General features: G+C 40.4%; 1 protein-coding gene across 2 annotated transcripts in view; it reads left to right on the forward strand.

The window, feature by feature from the left end:
* The window catches only part of LOC126253397 (rRNA N6-adenosine-methyltransferase ZCCHC4), a 105,035-nt gene that overhangs the window by 12,486 nt on the left and 68,422 nt on the right, over nt 1-24,127 (forward strand). For both annotated transcript variants that reach the window (XM_049954696.1, XM_049954697.1), the window contains exon 3: nt 18,078-18,406. In XM_049954696.1, the coding sequence (XP_049810653.1) occupies nt 18,078-18,406 (329 nt within the window). The remainder of the gene's footprint in view (nt 1-18,077; nt 18,407-24,127) is intronic.

Here is a 24,127-nt window from a genome sequence, read left to right on the forward strand (position 1 = left end):
AACTATGGTAATAAGAACATAATCCGAGTAAGCTTCTCACATCTATAATACTTTTAGGAATTGGAAATTCCGTGATGGATCTCACCTTTTCTGGGTCTGGCTGCACACCTTCATTTCACACAAGGTGTGATTTCTTTTGCTCCAGAGAGACACTTTCATGGATTAAGTTTCAGTCTGTCTTGTTGGAGACATTTAAGAATGGCCCTCAGTCTTTTTGTGTGTTCATCAAATGTGTCTGAGAATGCTATAATGTCATCTAAATAACAAAGACACATCGTCCACTTCAGGTGCCTTAGAAGATTATCCATCATCCGTTCAAAAGTTGCTGGTGCATTATACAAACCAAATGGCTTTACCTTAAACTCATACAGGCCCTCAGGGGTGATGAATTCAGTTTTCTCACAATCAGCCATGGTTGAGAAAAACTTAGCCCCCTTCACACAATCTAGTGTATCATCAATTCGTGGAAGAGGGTAAACGTCCTTTTTAGTTATCTTATTAAGCTTCCTGTAATCAACACAAAAGCGCCGACTGCCATACTTCTTCCAGGCGAGAACCACTGGTGATGACCAAGGGCTCTGCGAAGGCTGAATGATGTCATTCTTCATCATTTTCTCTACCTCATCGCGAATTATCCGACATTCCGTTGCTGATACACGGTATGCTCTCTGGCTTATTGATTGATGGTCTCCCGTGCTAATCCGGTGTTTCACTGTCACTTTGTCTAATTTGCTCTTCACCTGTGGATTGAAGCATTCAGAGAACTCTTGAAGAATAGCAAGTAGCTTCTTCTGTTGTTCCTTAGTTAGATCTGGTGATAGTCGAGCTAGAAGATCTTGTCTCGTAATGGTAGTGCTATTTTTGCCCACAGACTCGGCATGGGAGGTTTCTATGACACTCAGCTGTTCTGCAATTAACGGCTCAGTAATTGCTATGCACATGCGTCGTGGAAGAATCTGCAGTTCTCGGTGACAGTTAACTATCTACAATTCACCGAATCCGTTCTTAACCGAGACAACAGAGGCTGGGATGACCAAGTTATTCTTCAGTGGTAGCTTCTCTCACATTCCACTACAAGATCCATGGGTTGATGCATGGCATGACACATGACAGTTACCTTTCTAGCGCTGACTGCAGGAATGATCACTTCTTCCAGCACACATAGTCTCCACACACTCGAATGCGCATCTTCCTGTCCATAGTATCTCATCTCGTCTAGCATAATCTTCGAGCGACCACAATCTGTAATTGCCTGAGAAAATTTCAAAAAGTCCCATCTGAGAATGATGTCATGACTACACTCTTGTATGATGATGAATTCTAAGAGCTGTGTATGGCCACTTATACCATCATGAATGACACATCTTCCTGTAAGTTTTATATATTTCCCATTATCCACCTTCAGCAGAGATGTTTTGTTGTCGAGGAATACGGTTCTCTGCAACTGGCGACGGTACTTCTGCAAAATGACTGAATGTGATGCTCCAGAGTCCACAAGAGCTTGGGCTGGTCGGCCATCCATGAGAATATCAACATAGTTTCCTATCATTTTTGTAGTGATTGACGCCGGAGGATTTTTCTCTTCAGCGGCCTCACCTCCAAGGAAAGTTGCATCCTTTAGTTTTCCAGGTTGCGGTGGGGTCATTCCATATCAAATCACCCAATAAAAAATAAATTTTACACCCACCTCCTGAGATTTTCATGAAATTTCGCTCAAATGGTTCTAATACCATCCTGACAACACCTGCAATTTTTTTTTTTTGCTGTATCTCTTACAGTTTTTTTTATAAATTTTTAAAGTTTTTATGTTTTGCGTTTTCTGAACCTTCGGAAATGGTCAATTTAATTTGTATTCAAAACTTTAAATTTGCTTATCTTAAAAACTCTTTTAGATAACATCATGAATTTTTTCAGCAAGTTTATTTATTATACACATTTGAAGATAAAAATGATGCTATTAAAATATATTAATATTTTCTATGAAAAAAAATATATGTATTTTTTTCTTTTTTTTAACGGATGTTTTGTTTTATAAGAATTGCAATATCTAGAGTCTCAGACCTGATAGAATGCTCAAATTTGTTTTAATTTACTCTTAAACATATAGGCTATTTGATAAAACAAAAATAATGCTGGCTTTTTAACATGTTTATTAATTATAGTAGATTACATTAGAATTATTTACAAAGATACTTACGACACTTATGTATAACCCAACTGATTGCTTGAAACATTGAATTTTTTGAGTAATTTTGTCTTTTTAATAAACATTAATGCTGATTCAAACTGTTTTTCCACTTCATCCAAGAGCTTTCAGTTCTTTTGATACAGTCTTTTTTGAAGTAATACATTCTCCCAGTGCCGCTTGATTGAGGTGCGTCTACTACACAGACTATGTGCTCCAAAGGCACTATGCAGGAATCTTCTCTTTCAGGCCAATAAAATGATGCAGCAGGTCCTGAAGGATGTAGAAATAGAATTTCTGCATCTTCTTCATCATTGAATATTGTTTTTACCAGTCCAAAGTACCAGTTACCATCATAATTTGCAGCCACATAGCTATTTATGGATGGTTCAACACGAACCCAATCAGAAGAAGAATGGAAAGAAAAGACTAAGGAGGGTTTTACACTATCTGTAGTCCTTCTAATTTCAAGGTTGTTTGTTGGAAGTGGTTTGAAGTTATGAAAACTTCTTGTTCCAGGAATGGTTCGGGTTGCTGAAAAACATTTTTCTTCTTTTAACCGTAGCAAATCAGCTTCTTTTTTGTCAATAAAGTGAAAATGAATGTTCTCAATATTTTTTTCACAAAACTTATACACATCGATTGCTGTCATTATTTGTTCTTTGTCTGAAAGCTGTAGACTGGCTTTCCTTAAAATTCTTTTAATAGTTCCTCCTAGGCCATCACAAATTGATTTCCCATGACTTGTTGCAAAAAAAGAGTGTTGGGCCTTCAAATTAGTCTCTCAAGTGTTCAGTCAAATTTTTAAAACTGTTTCTATTTTTGTACTGCCCAGCACAACCATCTGTAAAGTAGTGAACTGAGTCAATGTCAGTATGATGTAATGACAGCGACTTTGTAATTTCTTTTTGTACAAAGTTAACAAAACCAGTGTCATGTTCTTCGTCGTCACTAATGAAACAGTGGTTGGAAACAAAAACATTGTTTTCCTCATTTCTTAGAAAAACTCCAACTGCTTGTAGAGTACAACCACCTCTATTCCAGTGGTAACTTTGGATCTCATTTTGTATAACAAAGGAATAATTTTCACTGAAATCCATCACAATAATTGCTGTTTTGGGTGGTGGGTCTTCTTTCAATCTTTTAAAGGCTGCTGATTGGGATTTTGCTATAAACGAGTTCGGGGTGAGCTTTTCCAATGACCTAACCAATAAAGAAATGTAGTCTTCAACACTGATAGACTGTTTGATCATTTCTGCCCTGTCTGTGTTAACCCACTGACTGATTACAATTTCTTCTTCTAAATCATAATATTCACTTAGTTTTTCAGTTAAGCACTCTGTTAGTGCAGTATTTGCAGGACAGCTGTTGCAATGATGTAGCATGCAGTTTTGGTTTTCTGTGTTGCACACAAGCATCTTAATTAGGTCTTTATAAGATTCTTAAATTTTCACAGCATCCAGTAATAGTTTAACATTCTGGTGGATACTGCATACACATACAGTGTGTGTGCCTGCAGCACCAGCAAGGATACACCATTTAGGTCTCAAGAAACAAAATTTTGAAAATCCTACTTCTACCTTGGGATTCTCATATTTGAAATAATAATAGAGTTCTCTCAAGTTACACAAAATGAGTCTTTTTTGCATGTACACATTTTCTTGAACACTTACTTTGTCTTTTGTTCCAGGTAGCACTCTGGAACTTTCATCCTTTTCATAAAAATCTGTTACAAGTCTTACTGTATTTTCAGAAAGAGTTTTACCTTTTTTTGGACCAGGAGTTTCCAAAATACCCTTTTCAGATTTTAACTTTCTAGCTTGTCGCACCATGTACTCACTTACATTAAATTCTTTCATCACTTTATTTCGACTCCAAGAATCTGGAGCCAAGGTCAGAATCTGGATTTTTCTAGACCTCCCAACAGATGAAATCTTCTCTTTCATAAGAGAAATCATTACATCAAAATCCTTTGCTTTCTCAACCACACTTTTATCTTCTTCGTCATCATCAGAACTTGGTGCATCATATTTTAATGCTTTTGAAACCGCCTTTTTTGCAGTCTTTTCAATACTGCTAACCTTCCTTTTAAAATAAGACCCTTTACTTTGTTCTGACAAGCCATGAAGCTTTATCGGTGTTAAACCTAAATAATCAAGAGCAATGTTTGTTTGTACGAGGGATTCATTTCTGGATTCCAATGATTCTAATTCAACCATGAATTCATCATCTGTTTCACTTTCATTGACTTCAACTCTTAATTTTTCCTCACAAAAGTTACGGCATGTTGAGCAAAGCTTTTGTCCGGGTTTTATGCTGATATTTTTTGTCAGTAATTGTTTAGAAAGATCCAAGCCTACATTTCTCAACGATTTTTTGATGGGCTTTTTGTGTTTTTTTAGTGGGTCTACACGTTGTTTGATACTTTTCAAAAACATTTAAAAAGTAGTAGCTGTGGTGTGAACATATATTCTTAAATTCACACAGATTAATTCCAGATCGTAAGTGGATCAAATCTTTTTCTTCCTCACTCAATTCTGATACCGGTTGTAACTTTTTTGAAGGTGTGTAGGTTGTTTGGAAACAGTCAGATTTTTTAAATAACCCTACACTACAGGTTTGAATATCTGACATACTGATTTCACTTTTGGTCTGATTACTGTTCTGGTTACTTTTATAGGATATTGGAAAAGAATCTCTGTAAACTAAGTAACAGTACTTACTGAGAGTTCGAATAAACTTAATAAAATACTATCCAAGCACTATTTAACACTGTAATAATTTTTTACTTCAAAACACAGGAGTAACAAAACAAAATCCAAGTGTACATTGCTACTCCAAGAAGACAAAAACTTATTTTCGGTGTCTAAGTCACTTGGTATTTTTTGTTTTTAAAATATAATTAATATTATTTTAAAAATTAGATAACTATTAAACAGGTTAAAAAGCCAACATAATTTTTCTTTTATCTAATAGCCTATACAATTAAGAGTATTTTAAAACAAATTTGAGCTTTCTATCAGGTCTGAGACTCTAGATATTGCAGTTTTTGTAAAACTAAACATCCGTTAGCAAAAAAAAAAAAAAAAAACCTTGTAAATTTTTTTTCATTTGGAAGATTTTAATATATCTTTATGGTAATTTTTTTTAACATTTAGATATAATACACAAACTTATTCCAAAATTTCATACTGATATCTTGAGTATTCTTTAATATACAAATTTTTTTAGTTGTGAGGACACGTTAAGTTACAATTTCCGACTGCTGAAACAACGCCAAATCTAAAAACTTTAAAAATTTATTAAAAAAAATAAGAGATAGAGCAAAAAAATTTTACAAGTGCTTTCAGGATGATAAAAGAAGTAATTGTACCAAGTTTCATCAAAATCTGACATGGTTGGTGTCAAGGCCTGGGTGACTTGACATGGAATGACCCGGCGGTTAGGTGATCGGCTGGAGCTTCTAAACGGTGATGGAGACCTTGATCGGCGTGTTGTGGAGCGACCTCTCCAGCGGCTAGCTTTCGGCGATGGTGACCTACATCGTCCTGCACCCACACCTTCTTGTTCATCTTTGTCATCCCGGAGTTGTCGTCAGCTAAGATTGGTCTGCTGTTTTCTGGCGCGGGCGTCATAAAATATCCACCGCCTTTCTTGACAATAGTGCACCACATGTCCCAGTCGTATGCAGTGGAAACATACTACTTGGTTATCCTGCGACCTGCAGACGTCAGTCTTCCTTTGTGCCCAAACAGGTTCATCATGCGGCATTGTAGGAATGTAACTTCGCCTGGGTCTTAACTTTTTTACCGTTTTAAAGGTAAATGAAGGACGAGAGATTGGGTTCAATGCCTGTTCCACTTCCTCCCTTATGACCTCTTGAAGCACCTTGGTTCTTTTGCTCGCCATACAATCCAAGTGCCTTCTGAACTTCCTGTCTAACTATCTGACGAAGAACACTTGTGAAATCAGTTTCTTCCTCCATCACAGACATCAATACGACGTTTGGAAGCCATTCATAACTTCTTGCATGTAATTCTTTTTTGATGCATTGTCTCGATATGCTGACACCTTTTTATGAAGTCATCTGCTGTCGAAACCTCCTTCTGGAGTAGGGCTTGATACATGTCCTCAGCAACACCCTTCATGAGATATGCAACCTTACCTTCCTCCTTCATCCTGGGATCCACTATTGTACACAGCTCCAAGACGTCTTGAATGTAAGATGCTGTCGTTTCTCCTGGGTGCTGTGCCCTGCACTTTAATTTATCTTCAGCCTTGCACTTCTGTCGTCGTGTGTCACCAAAATACTTTCGCAGTTCTGCCTGGAATACTTCCCAGCTTGTGAACTTCTCCTCTTTGTTCTCATACCATTGCTTGGCAGTGCCCTACAAGTAGAAAATTACGTTAGCCAAACACACGGTGTCACCCCTTTGTTAAATTTGGCTATACACTCTTATACCTTCAGCCACTTGTTTGGATCTTGGCCATCCTCACCAGAGAATAACGTCCTCTTCTTCTTCTATCTCCGATAGATTGTGATCTGCAGAATATGGCTCAAACTCGGGTTTCTCGCCGTGTAAACAGCAGCTCTGTTGTGGCCTGATGGGAGCCTCTGCATTGTCGATAATGTGTGGTATCACAGGTTCCAATACCCAGCGCCTCCACCAGAATAATGTCACATAGAAGGTGGTGTAATTAATGAATGACGAACACTAACTTCACTTAATGAAGCACTTGCACATACAACAGCGTGGAGCGAACTGCCTCTGGCCAGAACACATACGGTATTTATACAGCTACAGAACATTCCAGTACATTGGTTCTTGCCATTTGTGGATGCTTCCAGAATGTACTCGAACCGAATGTAGAAATTAAAATTTTACAGTTCAGGTGAGTTTTGAACTCACGACCCTCGATGCAACAGTCTAGTATCATAACCACTACACTACAGCAACTGTGCTCCTCAGCTTCTTCTGCGACAATATATTGTCAACAGTTAAAGGAAGTAACTTATTTTCCAGATGTGTAATAGTGTTATTTACAATTCCTGTCTTTTATATTATTATTGAATCCATAACTGATCTGTATTTTAATATTTTGTGAAAACTTTCTTATTCAAGTCTTTAAACAGGCACCAGGAACTGTCTTGAGTCAGTCAGCACTAAGCCACACTGTGGGCAACTGATCCTTAGAGTCTCTGTTTAGCCAGCAATATGTGACACTCTACAAAGTAATTTCACATACCATGGCTTCAGTTCCATGTGGTGTTATAAATTGCATCTCACGTTATTAGTTTAGACTCCTTGAGAGCTTTGTAAGTTGCTAACCTACTTCGTAATAACCAGTAAGCCATCGATTCTTTAAAATATCAAAGTCTGGTTTATGAAACAGCTTCAAACATCTGATTACTTTACAAATGAGTTAATGTGTTAAATATTTGATGTTAAGCATGTCGGCAAGAAAAAGTTTAGAAAATGTTTGAAATTATGCCTAAAGTTTATTAGAAGTCGCCATATGTTCTCATTACGAAACAGTGGATGAACATAGCCTGGGTAATTTGCCTCCACTTTAAGCAAAAGGTATTTTTTCACACATCTTGGCATTGTCATATCTCCTAAACTACACTATGTGATCAAAATTACCCAGACAGCCTCAAAAACATATGTTTTTCATATTAGGTGCATTGTGCTGCCACCTACCGCCAGGTACTCCATATCAGTGACCTCAGTACTCATTAAACATTGTGAGAGAGCAGAATGGGGCGCTCCATGGAACTCACGGGCTTCGAACGTGGTCAGGTGATTGCGTGTCGCTTGTATCATACGTCGACACGTGAGATTTCCACACTTCTAAACATCCTTAGGTCGATTGTTTCCGATGTGATAGTGAAGTGGAAACGTACAGCACAAAAGCATACAGGCCGACATCCTCTGTTGACTGACAGAGACCGCCAACAGTTGAAGAGGGTCATAATGTGTAATAGGCAGACCTCTATCCAGACCATCACACAGGAATTCCGAATTGCTTCAGGATCCACTGCAAGTACTGTGACCGTTAGGCGGGAGGTGAGAAAACTTGGATTTCATGGTCGAGCTGCTGCTCATCAGCTACACATCACACCGGTAAATGCCAAACGACACCTCGCTTGGTGCAAGGAGCATAACATTGGACGATTGAACAGTGGAAAAACATTGTTTGGAATAACAAATTACGGCACACAATGTGGCGATACGATGGCAGGATATGGGTATGGCGAATGGCTGGTGAACATCTGGCAGCGTCTGTAGTGCCAACAGAAAAATTCGGAGGCGGTGGTGTTACGGTGTGGTCGTGCTTTTCGTGGAGGGGGCTCGCACCCCTTGTTTTGCGGGGCACTATCACAGCACAGGCGTACATCGATGTTTTAAGCACCGTCTTGCTTCCCAGTGTTGAAGAGCAATTTGGAGATGGCAATTACACCTTTCAACATGATCGAGCACCTGTTCATAATGCACGGCATGTGGAGGAGTGGTTATCCTTGTAATGGAGGGCCTGCACAGAGTCCTGACCTGAATCCTATAGAAAACCTCCATGATGTTTTGGAATGACAACTACGTCCCAGGCCTCACCAACAGACATCAGTACCTCTCCTCACTGCAGCACTCTGTGAGGAATGGGCTGCCATTCCCCAAGAAATATTCCAGCACCTGATTGAATGTAAGCCTGTGTGAGTGGAAGCTGTTATCAATGCAAAGGGTGGGCCAACACCATATTGCATTCCAGCATTACCAATGGAGGGCGCCACGAACTTGTAAGTCACTTTCAGCCAGGTGTCTGGATACTTTTGATTACATAGTGTAAGTGTTGTACAATGATACAGTTTTTGCAGATATGTTTACATCTACATCTACATTTATACTCCGCAAGCCACCCAACGGTGTGTGACGGAGGGCACTTTACGTGCCACTGTCATTACCTCCCTTTTCTGTTCCAGTCGCGTATGGTTCACAGGAAGTACGACTGTCTGAAAGCCTCTATGCGCGCTCGAATCTCTCTAATTTTACATTCGTGATCTCCTTGGGAGGTATAAGTAGGGGGAAGCAATATATTCGATACCTCATCCAGAAATGCACCCTCTTGAAACCTGGCGAACAAGCTACACCGCGATGCACAGCGCCTCTCTTGCAGAGTCTGCCACTTGAGTGTATTAAACATCTCCGTAACGCTATCACGGTTACCAAATAACCCTGTGACGAAACGCGCTGCTCTTCTTTGGATCTTCTCTATCTCCTCCGTCAACACGATCTGGTACGGATCCCACACTGATGAGCAATACTCAAGTATAGGTCGAACAAGTGTTTTGTAAGCCACCTCCTTTGTTGATTGACTTCATTTTCTAAGGACTCTCCCAATGAATCTCAACCTGGTACCCACCTTACCAACAATTAATTTTATATTATCATTCCATTTCAAATCGTTCCGTATGCATACTCCCAGATATTTTACAGAAGTAACTGCTACCAGTGGTTGTTCCGCTATCGTATAATCAAACAATAAAGGGTCCTTCTTTCTACGTATTCGCAATACATTACATTTGTCTATGTTAAGGGTCAGTTGCCACTCCCTGCACCAAGTGCCTATCCGCTGCAGATCTTCCTGCATTTCGCTAGAATTTTCTAATGCTGCAACTTCTCTGTAAACTACAGCATCATCCGCGAAAAGCCGCACGGAACTTCCGACACTATCTACTAGGTCATTTATATATATTGTGAAAAGCAATGGTCCCATAACACTCCCCTGTGACACGTCAGAGGTTACTTTAACGTCTGTAGACGTCTCTCCATTGATAACAACGTGGTGTGTTCTGTTTGCTAAAAACTCTTCAATCCAGCCACACAACTGGTCTGATATTCCGTAGGCTCTTACTTTGTTTATCAGGCGACAGTGCGGAACTGTATCAAACGCCTTCCAGAAGTCAAGGAAAACAGCATCTACCTGGGAGCCTGTATCTAATATTTTCTGGGTCTCATGAACAAATAAAGCGAGTTGGGTCTCACACGATCGCTGTTTCCGGAATCTATGTTGATTCCTACAGAGTAGACTCTGGGTTTCCAAAAATGACATGATACTCGAGCAAAAAACATGTTATAAAATTCTACAACAGATTGACGTCAGAGATATAGGTCTATAGTTTTGCGCATCTGCTCGACGACCCTTCTTGAAGACTGGGACTACCTGTGCTCTTTTCCAATCATTTGGAACCTTCCATTCCTCTAGAGACTTGCAGTACACGGCTGTTAGAAGGGGGGCAAGTTCTTTCGCGTACTCTGTGTAGAATAGAATTGGTATCCCGTCAGGTCCAGTGGACTTTCCTCTGTTGAGTGATTCCAGTTGCTTTTCTATTTCTTGGACACTTATATGTCAGCCATTTTTTCGTTTGTGCGAGGATTTAGAGAAGGAACTGCAGTGCGGTCTTCCTGTGTGAAACAGCTTTGGAAAAAGGTGTTTAGTATTTCAGCTTTACTCGTATCATCCTCTGTTTCAATGCCATCATCATCCCGGAGTGTCTGGATATGCTGTTTCGAGCCACTTACTGATTTAACGTAAGACCAGAACTTCCTAGGATTTTCTGTCAAGTCGGTACATAGAATTTTACTTTCGAATTCACTGAACGCTTCACGCATAGCCCTCCTTACGCTAACTTTGACATCGTTTAGCTTCTGTTTGTCTGAGAGGTTTTGGCTGCGTTTAAACTTGGAGTGAAGCTCTCTTTGCTTTCGCAGTAGTTTCCTAACTTTGTTGTTGAACCACGGTGGATTTTTCCCGTCCCTCACAGTTTTACTCGTCACGTACCTGTCTAAAACGCATTTTACGATTGCTTTGAACTTTTTCCATAAACACTCAACATTGTCAGTGTCGGAACAGAAATTTTCGTTTTGATCTGTTAGGTAGTCTGAAATCTGCCTTGTATTACTCTTGCTAAACAGATAAACCTTCCTCCCTTTTTTTATATTCCTATTAACTTCCATATTCAGGGATGCTGCAACGGCCTTATGATCGCTGATTCCCTGTTCTGCACTTACAGAGTCGAAAAGTTCGGGTCTGTTTGTTATCAGTAGGTCCAAGATGTTATCTCCACGAGTCGGTTCTCTGTTTAGTTGCTTGAGGTAATTTTCGGATAGTGCACTCAGTATAATGTCACTCGATGCTCTGTCCCTACCACCTGTCCTAAACATTTGTGTCTCCCAGTCTATATCTGGTAAATTGAAATCTCCTTCTAAGACTATAACATGCTGAGAAAATTTATGTGAAATGTATTCCAAATTTTCTCTCAGTTGTTCTGCCACTAATGCTGCTGAGTCGGGAGGTCGGTAAAAGGAGCCAATTATTAACCTAGCTCGGTTGTTGAGTGTAACCTCCACCCATAATAATTCACAGGAACTATCCACTTCTACTTCACTACAGGATAAACTACTACTAACAGCGACAAACACGCCACCACCGGTTGCATGCAATCTATCCTTTCTAAACACTGTCTGTGCCTTTGAAAAAATTTAGGCAGAATTTACCTCTGGCTTCAGACAGCTTTCTGTACCTATAACGATTTCAGCTTCGGTGCTTTCTATCAGCGCTTGAAGTTCCGGTACTTTACCAATGCAGCTTTGACAGTTTACAAATACAATACCGATTGCTGCTTGGTCCCCGCATGTCGTGACTTTGCCCCGCACCCTTTGAGGCTGTTGCCCTTTCTGTACTTGCCCGAGGCCATCTAACCTAAAAAACCACCCAGTCCACGCCACACAACCCCTGCTACACGTGTAGTCGGCTGCTGGGTGTAGTGGACTCCTGACCTATCCAGCGGAACCCGAAACCCCACCACCCTATGGCGCAAGTCGAGGAATCTGCAGCCCACATGGTCGCAGAACCATCTCAGCCTCTGATTCAGTGTTAAGTTAAGCGTTGGTGTGACATCATACGCGCGTGACTGCGTGTGAGATCGTTCTCTAAGTTTTCATCTATTTTTAGGTTGCAGATATATATTTTAACGGTTTTTGTGATAATATTTACTATATAAGTGACTTATTAGTGGTTTCTTCATTCACCTCTGCCTTTCTTGTGTTGTGACCTGATATTTGTGAGTGTTTCGTATCGAGCAACTTAACCTCTTACCCGTGTTTACATTCCGCGCTGACCAGTTGCAGCTGTAGCGGCGCATCAAAAGCTAAGTACTAATTAATTGTTTGTGTATAGTAGTTTATTTAGTAACTTTAGTAGTCTTCAACCAGTGTTCTTGGTGTTTTCCGGTGAAATAACTTCAGAAGAAATTTTTGCGAACTGCTTTCAGTTTCGTTACTGTCATGAGACGTTTTATTTTCTTTCTGTGTTAGTATTTTGTTATATTCTCAATTTTTGTTGATTAATACTGTCAATAATAGTAGTTACTTTCCTTGTGGAGCAAGTTTGTGATTATTGTAGTCAGTTTTTAACATCTTCTTATTGTTGTAGCGGAACTTAGATAAAGTTGTTTTCTTGTTTCAATAACTGTAAAATTTTATCATGAGTGAGAAGTGTGGGCTTTGCCGTAGGTTCGTGAGTAGTGGATTGCGGTGTGAGACTTGTTCGAAGTGTTTTCACTGGGGGGAATGCAGTGGGGAAGCCAGTGGGCATTCTGGTGAGATCCTCTCCTGGAACTGCAGGTTATGTAGCAAGAGTAAGTTGATAGAGGAGCAGGAGCGTAAGATCTGTGCCCTTCAGGTGCAGTTGAAAAACGCACAGGAGGAGCTAGATAGGATGAGGAGGGAAAAGGGGGTTGGGGAATGGGAGCTGGCTGTTGGCAAGAGATCTGCTAGGAGAAGGAGATTTTCAGATAGTTTTACTATTGGTGTTTGTGATAGATTTGACCAACTGTCAGAGTCTAGTGGAGAGGAATCTCTAGAAGCTATAGATGTAGGAAGTATGCAGCAGACCTCAGCAGTTAAGGTGGCTAGGAAAGTTGCAAAGTCTAAGAGAAAGAAGGAGGTTCTGCTGTTAGGTAGTTCTCATGGTAGAGGTGTAGGCCAGCAGTTGCAGGAAGTTTTGGGGAGTGAGTACCAGGTCACCAGCATTGTGAAGCCTAATGCAGGATTGGCTCAGGTGACTTTTAACATAGGGGGGTTATGTAGGGATTTTACAAAAGAGGATCAGGTAGTGATTGTGGGTGGGGCTGGTAATAGTATTGATAGGGATGGGGAGTATGACATAGATGGTGACCTGGAAAAGGTAGCCACTCAGACTGGCAACACGAATGTACATTTCGTGGAACTGTTTCAGTGTCATGATCGGCCTCATCTTAATACAGCCGTCAGGCGTAATAACATGAGACTTGGGGGTGTGCTGATGACAGAAAGCATGGGTCACATTTCAATGGTGTCGGTGGAGTCTATCAGCAGGACGGGTTTCACTAGACACGGCCTGCACCTCAACAGGTATGGGAAGGGGAGGTTGGCAAAGCTTATAGGTGACAGCATAGGTGGGGGTGGGGGGATCACTCATGGGAAAATTCCGGTAGTTGTGGGTGTTAGAGCTGTACCTTTTTTAGATTGAAGTCAGCTGACAGGTATTCCTGCTTAAGGGAAGTCTCTCTAACAAAGAAACCACTTTCGACAAAGCTTAGGTATCCGATTAATGAGGGAATTAGTATATTTCATCAAAACATACAAGGCATTAGAGATAAAGTTAGTGAACTACTTATAGATGTTGACTCTGAAATTATTGGTATATCTGAACACTTCTTAAATAAGGAGATAATTCAGAGGCTTCCTTTACCAGGATACAGGTTGGCTGGCAGCTTTTCTAGGAGCTCTTTGCGGTGTGGGGGAGTAGCCATGTATGTAAAAAATGGTATCCCATTTGAGTCAATTGATGTTTCAAAGTACTGCACTGAAAAGGTGTTTGAATGTTGTGCAGGTGTGGTTAAATTTAGTGGAGCTAAACTTCTTACTGTTGTTATTTATAGATCCCCAGACTCCGATTTCACAACATTTTTGCTAAAGCTAGAGGAGGTTCTTGGTTCACTTTATAGGAAATACAAAAAGTTAGTTATATGTGGTGACTTCAATATAAATTGTATAAGTGATTGTGCAAGGAAAAGGATGCTGGTAGACCTCCTTAATTCATATAATCTTATGCAAACCGTATTCTTTCCAACGAGAGTGCAAGGGAACAGTAGAACAACCATAGACAATATTTTTGTTCATTCGTCATTACTAGAAGGGCATTCTGTTAGCAAAATGGTGAATGGCCTTTCAGATCATGATGCACAAATTTTAAGTCTAAAAGATTTTTGTGCTGCAACACATGTTAAATATAGTTACCAACTTTTTAGGAAAGCTGATTCAGTTGCTGTAGAGACTTTTGTAAACCTTATCAAGGAACAAGAGTGGCAAGATGTTTATAGTGCTGATACAGTAGACGATAAATATAATGCTTTCCTCAATACTTTTCTCATGCTCTTTGAAAGTTGCTTTACATTAGAACGTTCAAAACAGGCTACTAGCACAAACAGGCAGCCTGGGTGGCTGACTAAAGGTATAAGAATATCTTGTAGAACAAAGTGGCAATTATATCAAAACGTTAGAAACAGTCACAATCTAAATGCAGTAGCCCATTACAAACAGTATTGTAAGGTGCTTAAAAAAGTTATTAGGAAGGCAAAAAGTATGTGGTATGCAGATAGAATAGCTAAGTCTCAGGATAACATAAAAACCATATGGTCAGTCGTGAAGGAAGTGGCTGGTCTGCAGAGACAGGTCGAGGATATAGAATCATTGCTTAGTGGGAATGTCCGTGTTACTGATAAGTCGCATATATGTACAGTATTTAATAATCACTTTCTGAATATAGCAGGTGAACTAAATAGAAACCTAGTCCCATCAGGGAATCATATAGCGCTCGTAGAAAAAAGTGTTCCGAGACTGTTACCTGAAATGCTCCTCCATGATACTGACAAGAGGGAGATTGAGTTAATAATTAAATCACTAAAGACCAAGAACTCTCATGGATATGACGGGGTATCTAGCAGAATACTGAAGTATTGTTCCATGTATGTTAGCCCAGTACTTAGCCATATCTGTAACTTTTCCTTTAGGAGTGGTCGGTTTCCTGACCGATTAAAGTACTCGATAGTGAAGCCACTTTATAAAAAAGGAGACAGGGATAATGTTGATAATTATAGACCTATTTCTATGCCATTGGTGTTTGCTAAAGTTATCGAGAGGGTTGTATATACAAGGTTACTGGAGCATTTAAATTCACATAATTTGCTGTCAAATGTACAGTTTGGTTTTAGAAATGGCTTAACAACTGAAAATGCTATAGTCTCTTTTCTCTGTGAGGTTTTGGACGGATTAAATAAAAGGTTGCGAACGTTAGGTGTTTTCTTTGATTTAACGAAGGCTTTTGACTGTGTTGACCACAAAATATTACTGCAGAAGTTGGAACATTATGGAGTAAGGGGAGTAGCTTACAATTGGTTCGCCTCTTACTTTAAGAACAGAAAGCAGAAGGTAATTCTCCGCAATATTGAGAGTGGTAATGATGTTCAGTCCCAATGGGGCACTGTTAAATGGGGCGTTCCCCAAGGATCGGTGCTGGGGCCACTGCTGTTTCTTATTTATATAAATGATATGCCTTCTAGTATTACAGGTGATTCAGAAATATTTGTTTGCTGATGACACCAGCTTAGTAGTGAAGGATCTTGTGTGTAATATTGAAACGTTATCAAATAATGTAGTTCATGAAATAAGTTCGTGGCTTGTGGAAAATAATTTGATGCTGAATCACAGTAAGACTCAGTTTTTACAGTTTCTAACTCACAATTCAACAAGAATTGATATTTTAATCATACAGAATGGGCATGTTATAAGCGAGACAGAACAGTTCAAGTTCCTAGGCGTACGGATAGATAGTAAGCTGTTGTGGAAAGCCCATGTTCAGGATCTTGTTCAGAAAATAAATGCCACTTTATTTACCATTAGAACAGTATCTGAAATAAGTGACATTTCAACACGAAAAGTAGTCTACTTCACATTACGCTTATGTCATATGGTATTATTTTTTGGGCTAATTCTTCTGATTCAAAAAGGGTATTTTTGGCTCAAAAACGGGCTGTTCGAGCTATGTGTGGTGTAAGTTCGAGAACCTCTTGTCGACCCCTATTCAATAGTCTGGGAATTCTGACATTGCCCTCACAGTATATATTTTCTTTAATGTCGTTTGCTGTTAGCAATATTAGCTTATTCCCAAGAGTTAGCAGCTTTCACTCAGTTAATACTAGGCAGAAATCAAATCTGCATGTGGAATGCACTTCCTTGACTCTTGTGCAGAAAGGAGTGCAGTATTCTGCTGCATCCATTTTCAATAAGCTACCACAAGAACTCAAAAATATTAGCAGTAGCCCAAACGCTTTTAGGTCTAAACTGAAGAGTTTCCTCATGGCTCACTCCTTCTATTCTGTCGAGGAGCTCCTGGAAGAGCTAAAAAATTAAGCAAATTCCATTGTTACATTCTTGATTTTCTTTATTTAAACTAACGACGTATCACCTGAATATGTTTCTTATATTTCATTTTATCTGTTTCTACAATCGTGTTATAATTTCATGTATTGACTCGTTCCATGACCATGGAGACTTCTCCTTAATGTGGTCCCATGGAACAATAAATAAATAAATAAATAAAAGACCCTCCACTCGGCTCTGTACCAAAGGTCCACAGTCAGTCCTGTCGATGATGCTGCAGATGGTGAGCTCTGCTTTCATCCCACTAGCGAGACTGGCAGTCTTCACCAAATCAGATAGCCGCCGGAAGCCAGAGAGGATTTCCTCGATCCATAGCGGCACACATCATTGGTGCCGACATGAGCAACCACCTGGAGATGGGTGCACCCTGTACCCTTCATGTACCCTTCATGGCATCTGGAAGGACCCTCTCCCCCCTCTGTGCTGAATAGAGTTAGTGGTAAAGAAACAGTAAGTTAAAACATCATGCCTGATGCTGAAGTTAAACTGCACTAACAGCGAAAATGTAGTAAGTGATGAACTTCTTCCCTTTCATCATTTTGTAGGGTTGTCGGTAAAGAAAAAGTTTCATTAAAGTTTGAAATAATTTGTAAAGTTGTTGGAAGTGCTCTCATTCACAAATACTGGATGAATACAGTATGGCTATTTGGGCTCAACCAGTTGACCTGTTTCAAGAAAAGCTCACAGTTTCTAACTGTAATACTTGTCTTATTGTGTCAAACTTTTAACTTAACATTATACCTCTTAATGAGTAAGATTATAACAGAAATGAAAATTTTTAAATTCAGTCATTAATCATGCAGAGAATTGAAAATCAAATTTTTGCTATCTCTGTAAGCAATTAGATAGGCAACTTGCAACTGGTACCTGATTGTGGCATAGTGGTTTAGTAATGCAGATAATGAAACTTCTTATCAGAATTCTGATGACCATTAAAGTGTTCTGTGACAATAAATGTGTGTTGACTGAAACTGAATGTCTTCAGAGTCATCTTGGTAGTTTTAAATTGTTCTAAGCACCTATATGTACACCTGCTTTGCATTCCCTGTCGGGTTGGGGAGTTTTCTCTGCCTGGGGACTGGGTGTTTGTGTTGTCCTCATCATTTGTGACAGTGACTAGATTGGACTGTGTGAAAAAATTGGGACTTGGTATGGGCACTGATGACTGTGCAGTTGAGTGCCCCACAAACCAAATATCATATACAATTAGTTGGAAGAGTTATGTACCATATGTGAGTTGTGAAAGGTGTATTGCTTTCAACTGATATCTGAAGAGTTGATGGTAGACATTTGTATGTTCTTAGCATTCTCAGGATTATTCTACGAAACCAGTACTACTTATGTTTCCTTTTCAGGTCCAATGCTGCTATTTGCACAAAAGAACAGGAAGTTCTATGCTTGTTCTGCATGCAGAGATAGAAAGTTGTGTCCATATTTCATTCAGCATGGGACTGAAGTTAGTGCAGCACATCTTTTATCTTGCGCTGCTGAACGAGAGAAATTGGAACCTGCAAGCAATATTGATATTATGCGCCAGAAAGTTGTTAAATTGCTAAAGAAGAAAAAGAAAGTCGATTACTGTCATTCTTGTGAATGTTTTGTACTTGGTACTGAGGAACAGAGTCACAGCCATCATGAAGTTACGGCCAACATAACCTTTCACCATTTTACACACCCATCTGAGGTGGGTCATCAACAGAACTTGTATCTTCACCATAAAGGTAATTTATGGTTTCTGCTGAAGTAAGTGTTGTCCTTGAATGATTTGTTGTTACTTTAAACTAAAGATTTTTGAATTCATTCATCAGCATTGTCTGATAATGTGGAGTATGGACAGAGACAGTGATTTTACACAGTTACATAATTGTCATTAATTTCCATTATCTGTGGTAAGTCAAGTGTTTGCCCACAGATCTGATGACAGAAACATTTCATTAGTATTTAATGGGCAGAGAGAAAGAAATACTTGTGTTAGAGACAAGGATATGGCACCATACACACAGTGTAAAGAGCATGCTCAGAATCAGTCCATGTGATTCACAGATTGGAAGTAGTAATCTTACAAGAAGCGAAAGCAAATCTTAATAGCTGTAATAAGCGACCTAAATTGTTAACCATTTTAGTATTGCTGTGTTTATGCAATCATATTTGCATAAAAATGTACCGGCGACATTAGTTTTATGAATTGCTATGAATTCGTTGACACCTACCTTTGTTATCTCTCAGGATTTTGCAACACAGTTTTTCTGGGTGTTCCGCTGAGTTGTTTGCATTTCATGCACAATATTTTGACTACCAACACATCTTTCTCCTATAGGTTCTGCGAGTTTCACTGTTATGAGTACTTGCTCCTTGGACTCCAATCTGGTTGTGAACTATTGTTGGTCTCGCACTGCTATTTGTAGCTGACTTCAGTTCCTGTTGCTCACTACGCCCTTTTATGTTCTTTTGGTTTTTGGAGCTCACACGAATATTCCATGAAATTCAAATTTTCTCAGCATTGTCCAGCTCTGGTGGATGTGATGGCTGGCAATAGTTTAATAATTTGACTGTCGGACCCCAAGCATTATTTGAATTGAAACCCCATCCGTGTTTATAATGTTTTCTGTTTCTCCTTAATTATGCTATCCCAAAAACTTGGCTTTTGTGCCACAATACTGGTCACATTGTATTTCATTTCATGATTATATTCGAGGTGGTGCCCGGTGAAATCTGATTTGTTGACTGCTTTAGTCAGGTGTGTCATTGAGTTTTTTTCCCTTCTCACTGGACTATTACACTAGTGTTCCCCCAGACTATCTTTAACATTACAAAGAATTCCTTTTATCTTAGGTGAAGGAATGGAATACACTGGTTACCATGTTTCCATAGAAGACTACAGATCTTTCCAGATATTGGGCCAGCACAATGTAGTAAGTGACATGTGGCTTGAAACTTCCTGGCAGATTAAAACTGTGTGCCCGACCGAGACTCGAACTCGGGACCTTTGCCTTTCGCGGGCAAGTGCTCTACCAACTGAGCTACCGAAGCACGACTCACGCCCGGTACCCACAGCTTTACTTCTGCCAGTATCTCAGTTGGTAGAGCACTTGCCCGCGAAAGGCAAAGGTCCCGAGTTCGAGTCTCGGTCAGGCACACAGTTTTAATCTGCCAGGAAGTTTCATATCAGCGCACACTCCGCTGCAGAGTGAAAATCTCATTCTGGACATGTGGCTTGTCTTCCTTGACCTGTCTCAACCTCTTCTGTAGGCATTCTTGGTTTCCCCTGCATTGTCAGTTCAGTTTAATGTTCTGAGTACCCATTCCTTCTGAACACTATTCATAGGTGGTGTATTTCTTTTGTGAGGCTATCATTGTCTGGAAGTGTTTGATCTCAATGGACCAGTCTGTTGCATGAAATATCTTTGTGCCTGATGGTAACGGCTCGAGGCATGGAGATAGGGATCAGTGTGTGTACGATTTCTATGTACGTTGCGACCTAGGGATCCATCAATTATTCTCTTTATTAATACTGAGGAAAGGTAGTTTTTCATCTTTATCGTGTTCCATTGTGAATTTTATATTATGATAGATAGTTTAAATGTTCCAGGAACTCTGAAGCTTTTCTGCTCCTTGTTGCCATACTACAAATTTGTTGTCTGCATACCAATAGAAACATGTTGGTTTCAACTATGCTTCAAAGTGTTCCATGTATATATTAACCATGTCACGCCATCTGTTTGTTCAAAATACTTTCTGATGAACGGGAAATAAGTTTAAGTCAGAACATGCCAATAACGTTCCATGAGACAACTGTCGAACTTTTATGGATTTATTTCCAAAGGATCAGAAAGTGGAACTCTCATAAAGATGGTGAATGTATAAAAAGTGACCAAAATATCTGTATGTTGGAGCTGCAGTTGACTGAGGTGGGTTTAAGAGTCATCAGAGTTGTGTATGTGGTTTCACACTTTTCCACGGATTTCCTGAGAATGTGTTGCAGATATTTTTTGAGCTGGTAAGTAGGTGCGCCAGTATTACTAACTTTTTGTCTTAGAGGAATTTCTTTCTTGTGTACATTAGGAAGGCCACTTAGTTGTGGTGGCACTGTTGCTCGTGTCTTAGACCCTTAATGGTGTTAGGTGGCAATCTTGACTCAGTGAGAAGAGTCATTTAATCGAGAGGAAGGATTTGTGGTGAAATATGAATACCATATCTGTAAATCTGCCAGCTTTGTACTCCACTTCAGCCAATTGCAGCTCCAGGATATGAATATTATTGTCACTTTCAATGTGGCCTCTGTGTTTATGAGAGTTCCTTGGAAATAAGTGCAGAAAAGTTTGAAGATTGTTTTATGCAGCTTTTTAGTCACATCCTGACATTAACTTATTTCCTTTTCGTTGGAAAGTATTGCGAAAAACCAGATGGTGCAGCGATGGGTAGTCCGTTATTGCCTGTCAAGATGAACCTACGTATGGAAAACTTTGAAGTAAGGGCCCTAAAACCCATCAAATTGAAACCAACTTGTTTGTATCAGTACATGGACAACACATTTGTAGTATGGCCATAAGGAGTAGAAAAGTGTCAATTGTAGTATAGCCATAAGGAGTGGAGAAGTGTCAAGAGTTATTGGAATGTTTAAACTCTACTCATCATAATATAAAATTCACAATGAACTTCCTTAAAAAGGACCAACTACCTTTTCTGGTGTTAATAAAAAGAACGGATGGATCCCTGAGCCATCATGTAGTCAGGAAACCTCACCACTGATCTTCCCCCAAGGTGTTCAAAACTCTTTAGTGAGTTAGTGCTTGGCTACCATGAGGCCACAGCCTTTACAGCACCCTTTCCCTTTCTGTGCTCCTTTGGAAATGTATTCTCAAGTTTTAATAGCCCAACATCAGAACAGTCCCTCAGCTGTTTTTTCTTTCTTTCCTCATTTTCCGTCTCCTATCCTTCCTCCATTTCAGCATTTGAGTTTCCCCTTCATTTCTCCTTCCATCTTGTGCACTCCTGAAGGGCGGCCCATGAGTTTGACGTGTAACAGGTAACTGGGTAACGCATCATTCCTAGTCCTGGCTCGACAGGTAAGGTTAGTAAGTACCCTCTGGTACAGGCCAGGCTCAGGGATGGGTGATTGCCCGAGCTGTTAGCTTGTCAAACTGCCAATGTCCCTTTATCAGGAGTTCGGGAGGTGTGACCTGAAGTGTGAACAGTCACCTAAGGCAGGTGAGCCCCTCTCTGAGGAGGAGGAGGAGGAGGAGGAGGAGGGGGGGGTGATTTTTTTTTGCAATGAGCTAATCACCATCTACATCTACTAAACATAAACAGAATGAGGCTAAAGATCCAAAGAATCACCCAGCTGCACCTCGATTCCTCTTGGTATCACGTACCGAAGGAGGTCAGTTCTTTGCTAGTATTAATCCATTTATTACCCAGAAAGGTGTTGAATGCAGTTGCAGGCCCTGTGAAATCCTGCTCTGGTTTACATAATGGAACTTTGGTTTTGGAAACCAATTGTGATACTCAGGCCCAACAACTGCTGGCAACTTCAGTCCTCCACAGCTATACTGTTTGTGTTGATGCTCAGTGAATGCTGAATTCTTTGCATGGTGTTATTTACACTAGGCTGCTCGATGGTCTGACTGAGGTAGAAATCCAGACTTACCTCTCTGATCAGTGTGTCACTGCCCATTGGCTAATGAAAAAAGTTGATGCAATGTTAGTGCCTACACGCACTCTTTTTCTCAAGTTTGATCAAGTAGTGTTTCCATTGAAGATCAAAGCAGGCTGTGAAGTCATCACAGTCCGACTGTACATTCCAAACCTGATGTGTTGCTACAAGTGTTGCTGAACACTCGGCTGCAAGCTGATGAAGTCCGCGTTATCCTTCCTCGCGCCAGCTTTTCTCTTTGCAATTTTCCGTTATTTGGTGTTAACAGGGCAGACTTCCTCCAGCTTATTGGTGAACTCCCTCACCCCTTTTTGCTGCTCGGTGACTTAAATGCACACCATCGCCTTTGGGGATCTTCCAGAACCTGTCCGAGAGGTCCCCTCTTGGCTGACCCTCTCAATCAACTCAGACTCACTGGAACACCCATGTTCCTTTCAGACTCCACACACACCTCATTCCGCACTGCCCAGCTCCCTCATTGTCTCGAGCGGTTCGTTCTCTCTGACACGTACTCAAGCGACCATTTCCTGTGTGCTCTCATTTGCTGACTCCTACCCTACTTATGTGTAAGCCCAATTGGCAACTTTCTAAGGCCAACTGGAGGCTTTATTCCTCCCTGGTGACCTTCGACAAACATTTCCCCAGTTGTGATGACCAGTTAGAGTACCTCATGAATGTCATTTTTTACTGCCGCAGAATGTTCCGTACCTCATCCTTCGTTTTTATTGTACAATGTCCTGGTCCCCTGGTGGACTGAGGCGTGCCGTGACGCAATTCACACGTGGAGATGTGCTCTCTGCATTTGTAACTGCATCCTACAATGGCAAACCATATTCGACGTAACAGTTGCGTGCATAGCATCGTCGTATTCTTTGCGATAGGAAAAAAGCTAGCTGGATTTCATTCACTTCCGTGGTGTGGGGAAACCTCTGTCAACATTCTGCGACCAAGGTCTGTTCCTCAATTTCCGGCCTGACCGTAGCAGGTGACATCTTTGTGGACCCTCTAGCTATCTCCAACACCTTGGCCTGTTATTTTGTGGGGATTTTGAGTTCCATCCACTGTCACCCTTCCTTCCTTCGTTGGAAACAAATGAAGGAGGCGCAGATGATAAACTTATCCTCCCAGAATCGTGAGTGCTACAATGCCGCTTTTACTATGAGGGAGCTAGGTCATGCTCTCAATTCATCCTGATCCTCCGCCACAGGGTCAGACGATGTTGACATTTCAGATGTTGCAGCACCTTTCTCTTCCGGGCAAGCACTTTCTCCTTCATATGTACAGTTGCATTTGGACAGATGGTACATTTCCCAGACACTGGCATGAAGCCACTGTCATACCCATACCTAAGCCCATTATTGACTAACAGCTTCCTTCTAGCTACCACCCCATTTCTCTCTCACCAGCTGTGTTTCCAAGGTGATGGAGCTATACTTAATGATCGGTCGTTATGGGGTCTCGAATTTCGCATCCACTAACTGCTGCACGATGTGGATTTCGGTGTACCTGTAGTGGTTCACCGGCTCTGTTTACCTCTTCATTTGATGTCCTCGGTGTCGACGTACTGGCTGAAGAAATAGGGGATGGACATGCAGTACTGTCTACTGTAAATGATGTAGCCAACAGATGCACATTTGCATTTCACAGTCTTTTACTTTCACTTTTCACAACCCCCAATATGACACAATCATATGTGGCCAGTGCACTATTGTTTAACTTTCGATAAGCCTCATTAATAGGTTGGAGGCGAAC

The sequence above is a fragment of the Schistocerca nitens genome, chromosome 4, assembly GCF_023898315.1.
Source record: "Schistocerca nitens isolate TAMUIC-IGC-003100 chromosome 4, iqSchNite1.1, whole genome shotgun sequence".
In the NCBI taxonomy this organism is placed as follows: Eukaryota; Metazoa; Arthropoda; class Insecta; order Orthoptera; family Acrididae; genus Schistocerca; species Schistocerca nitens.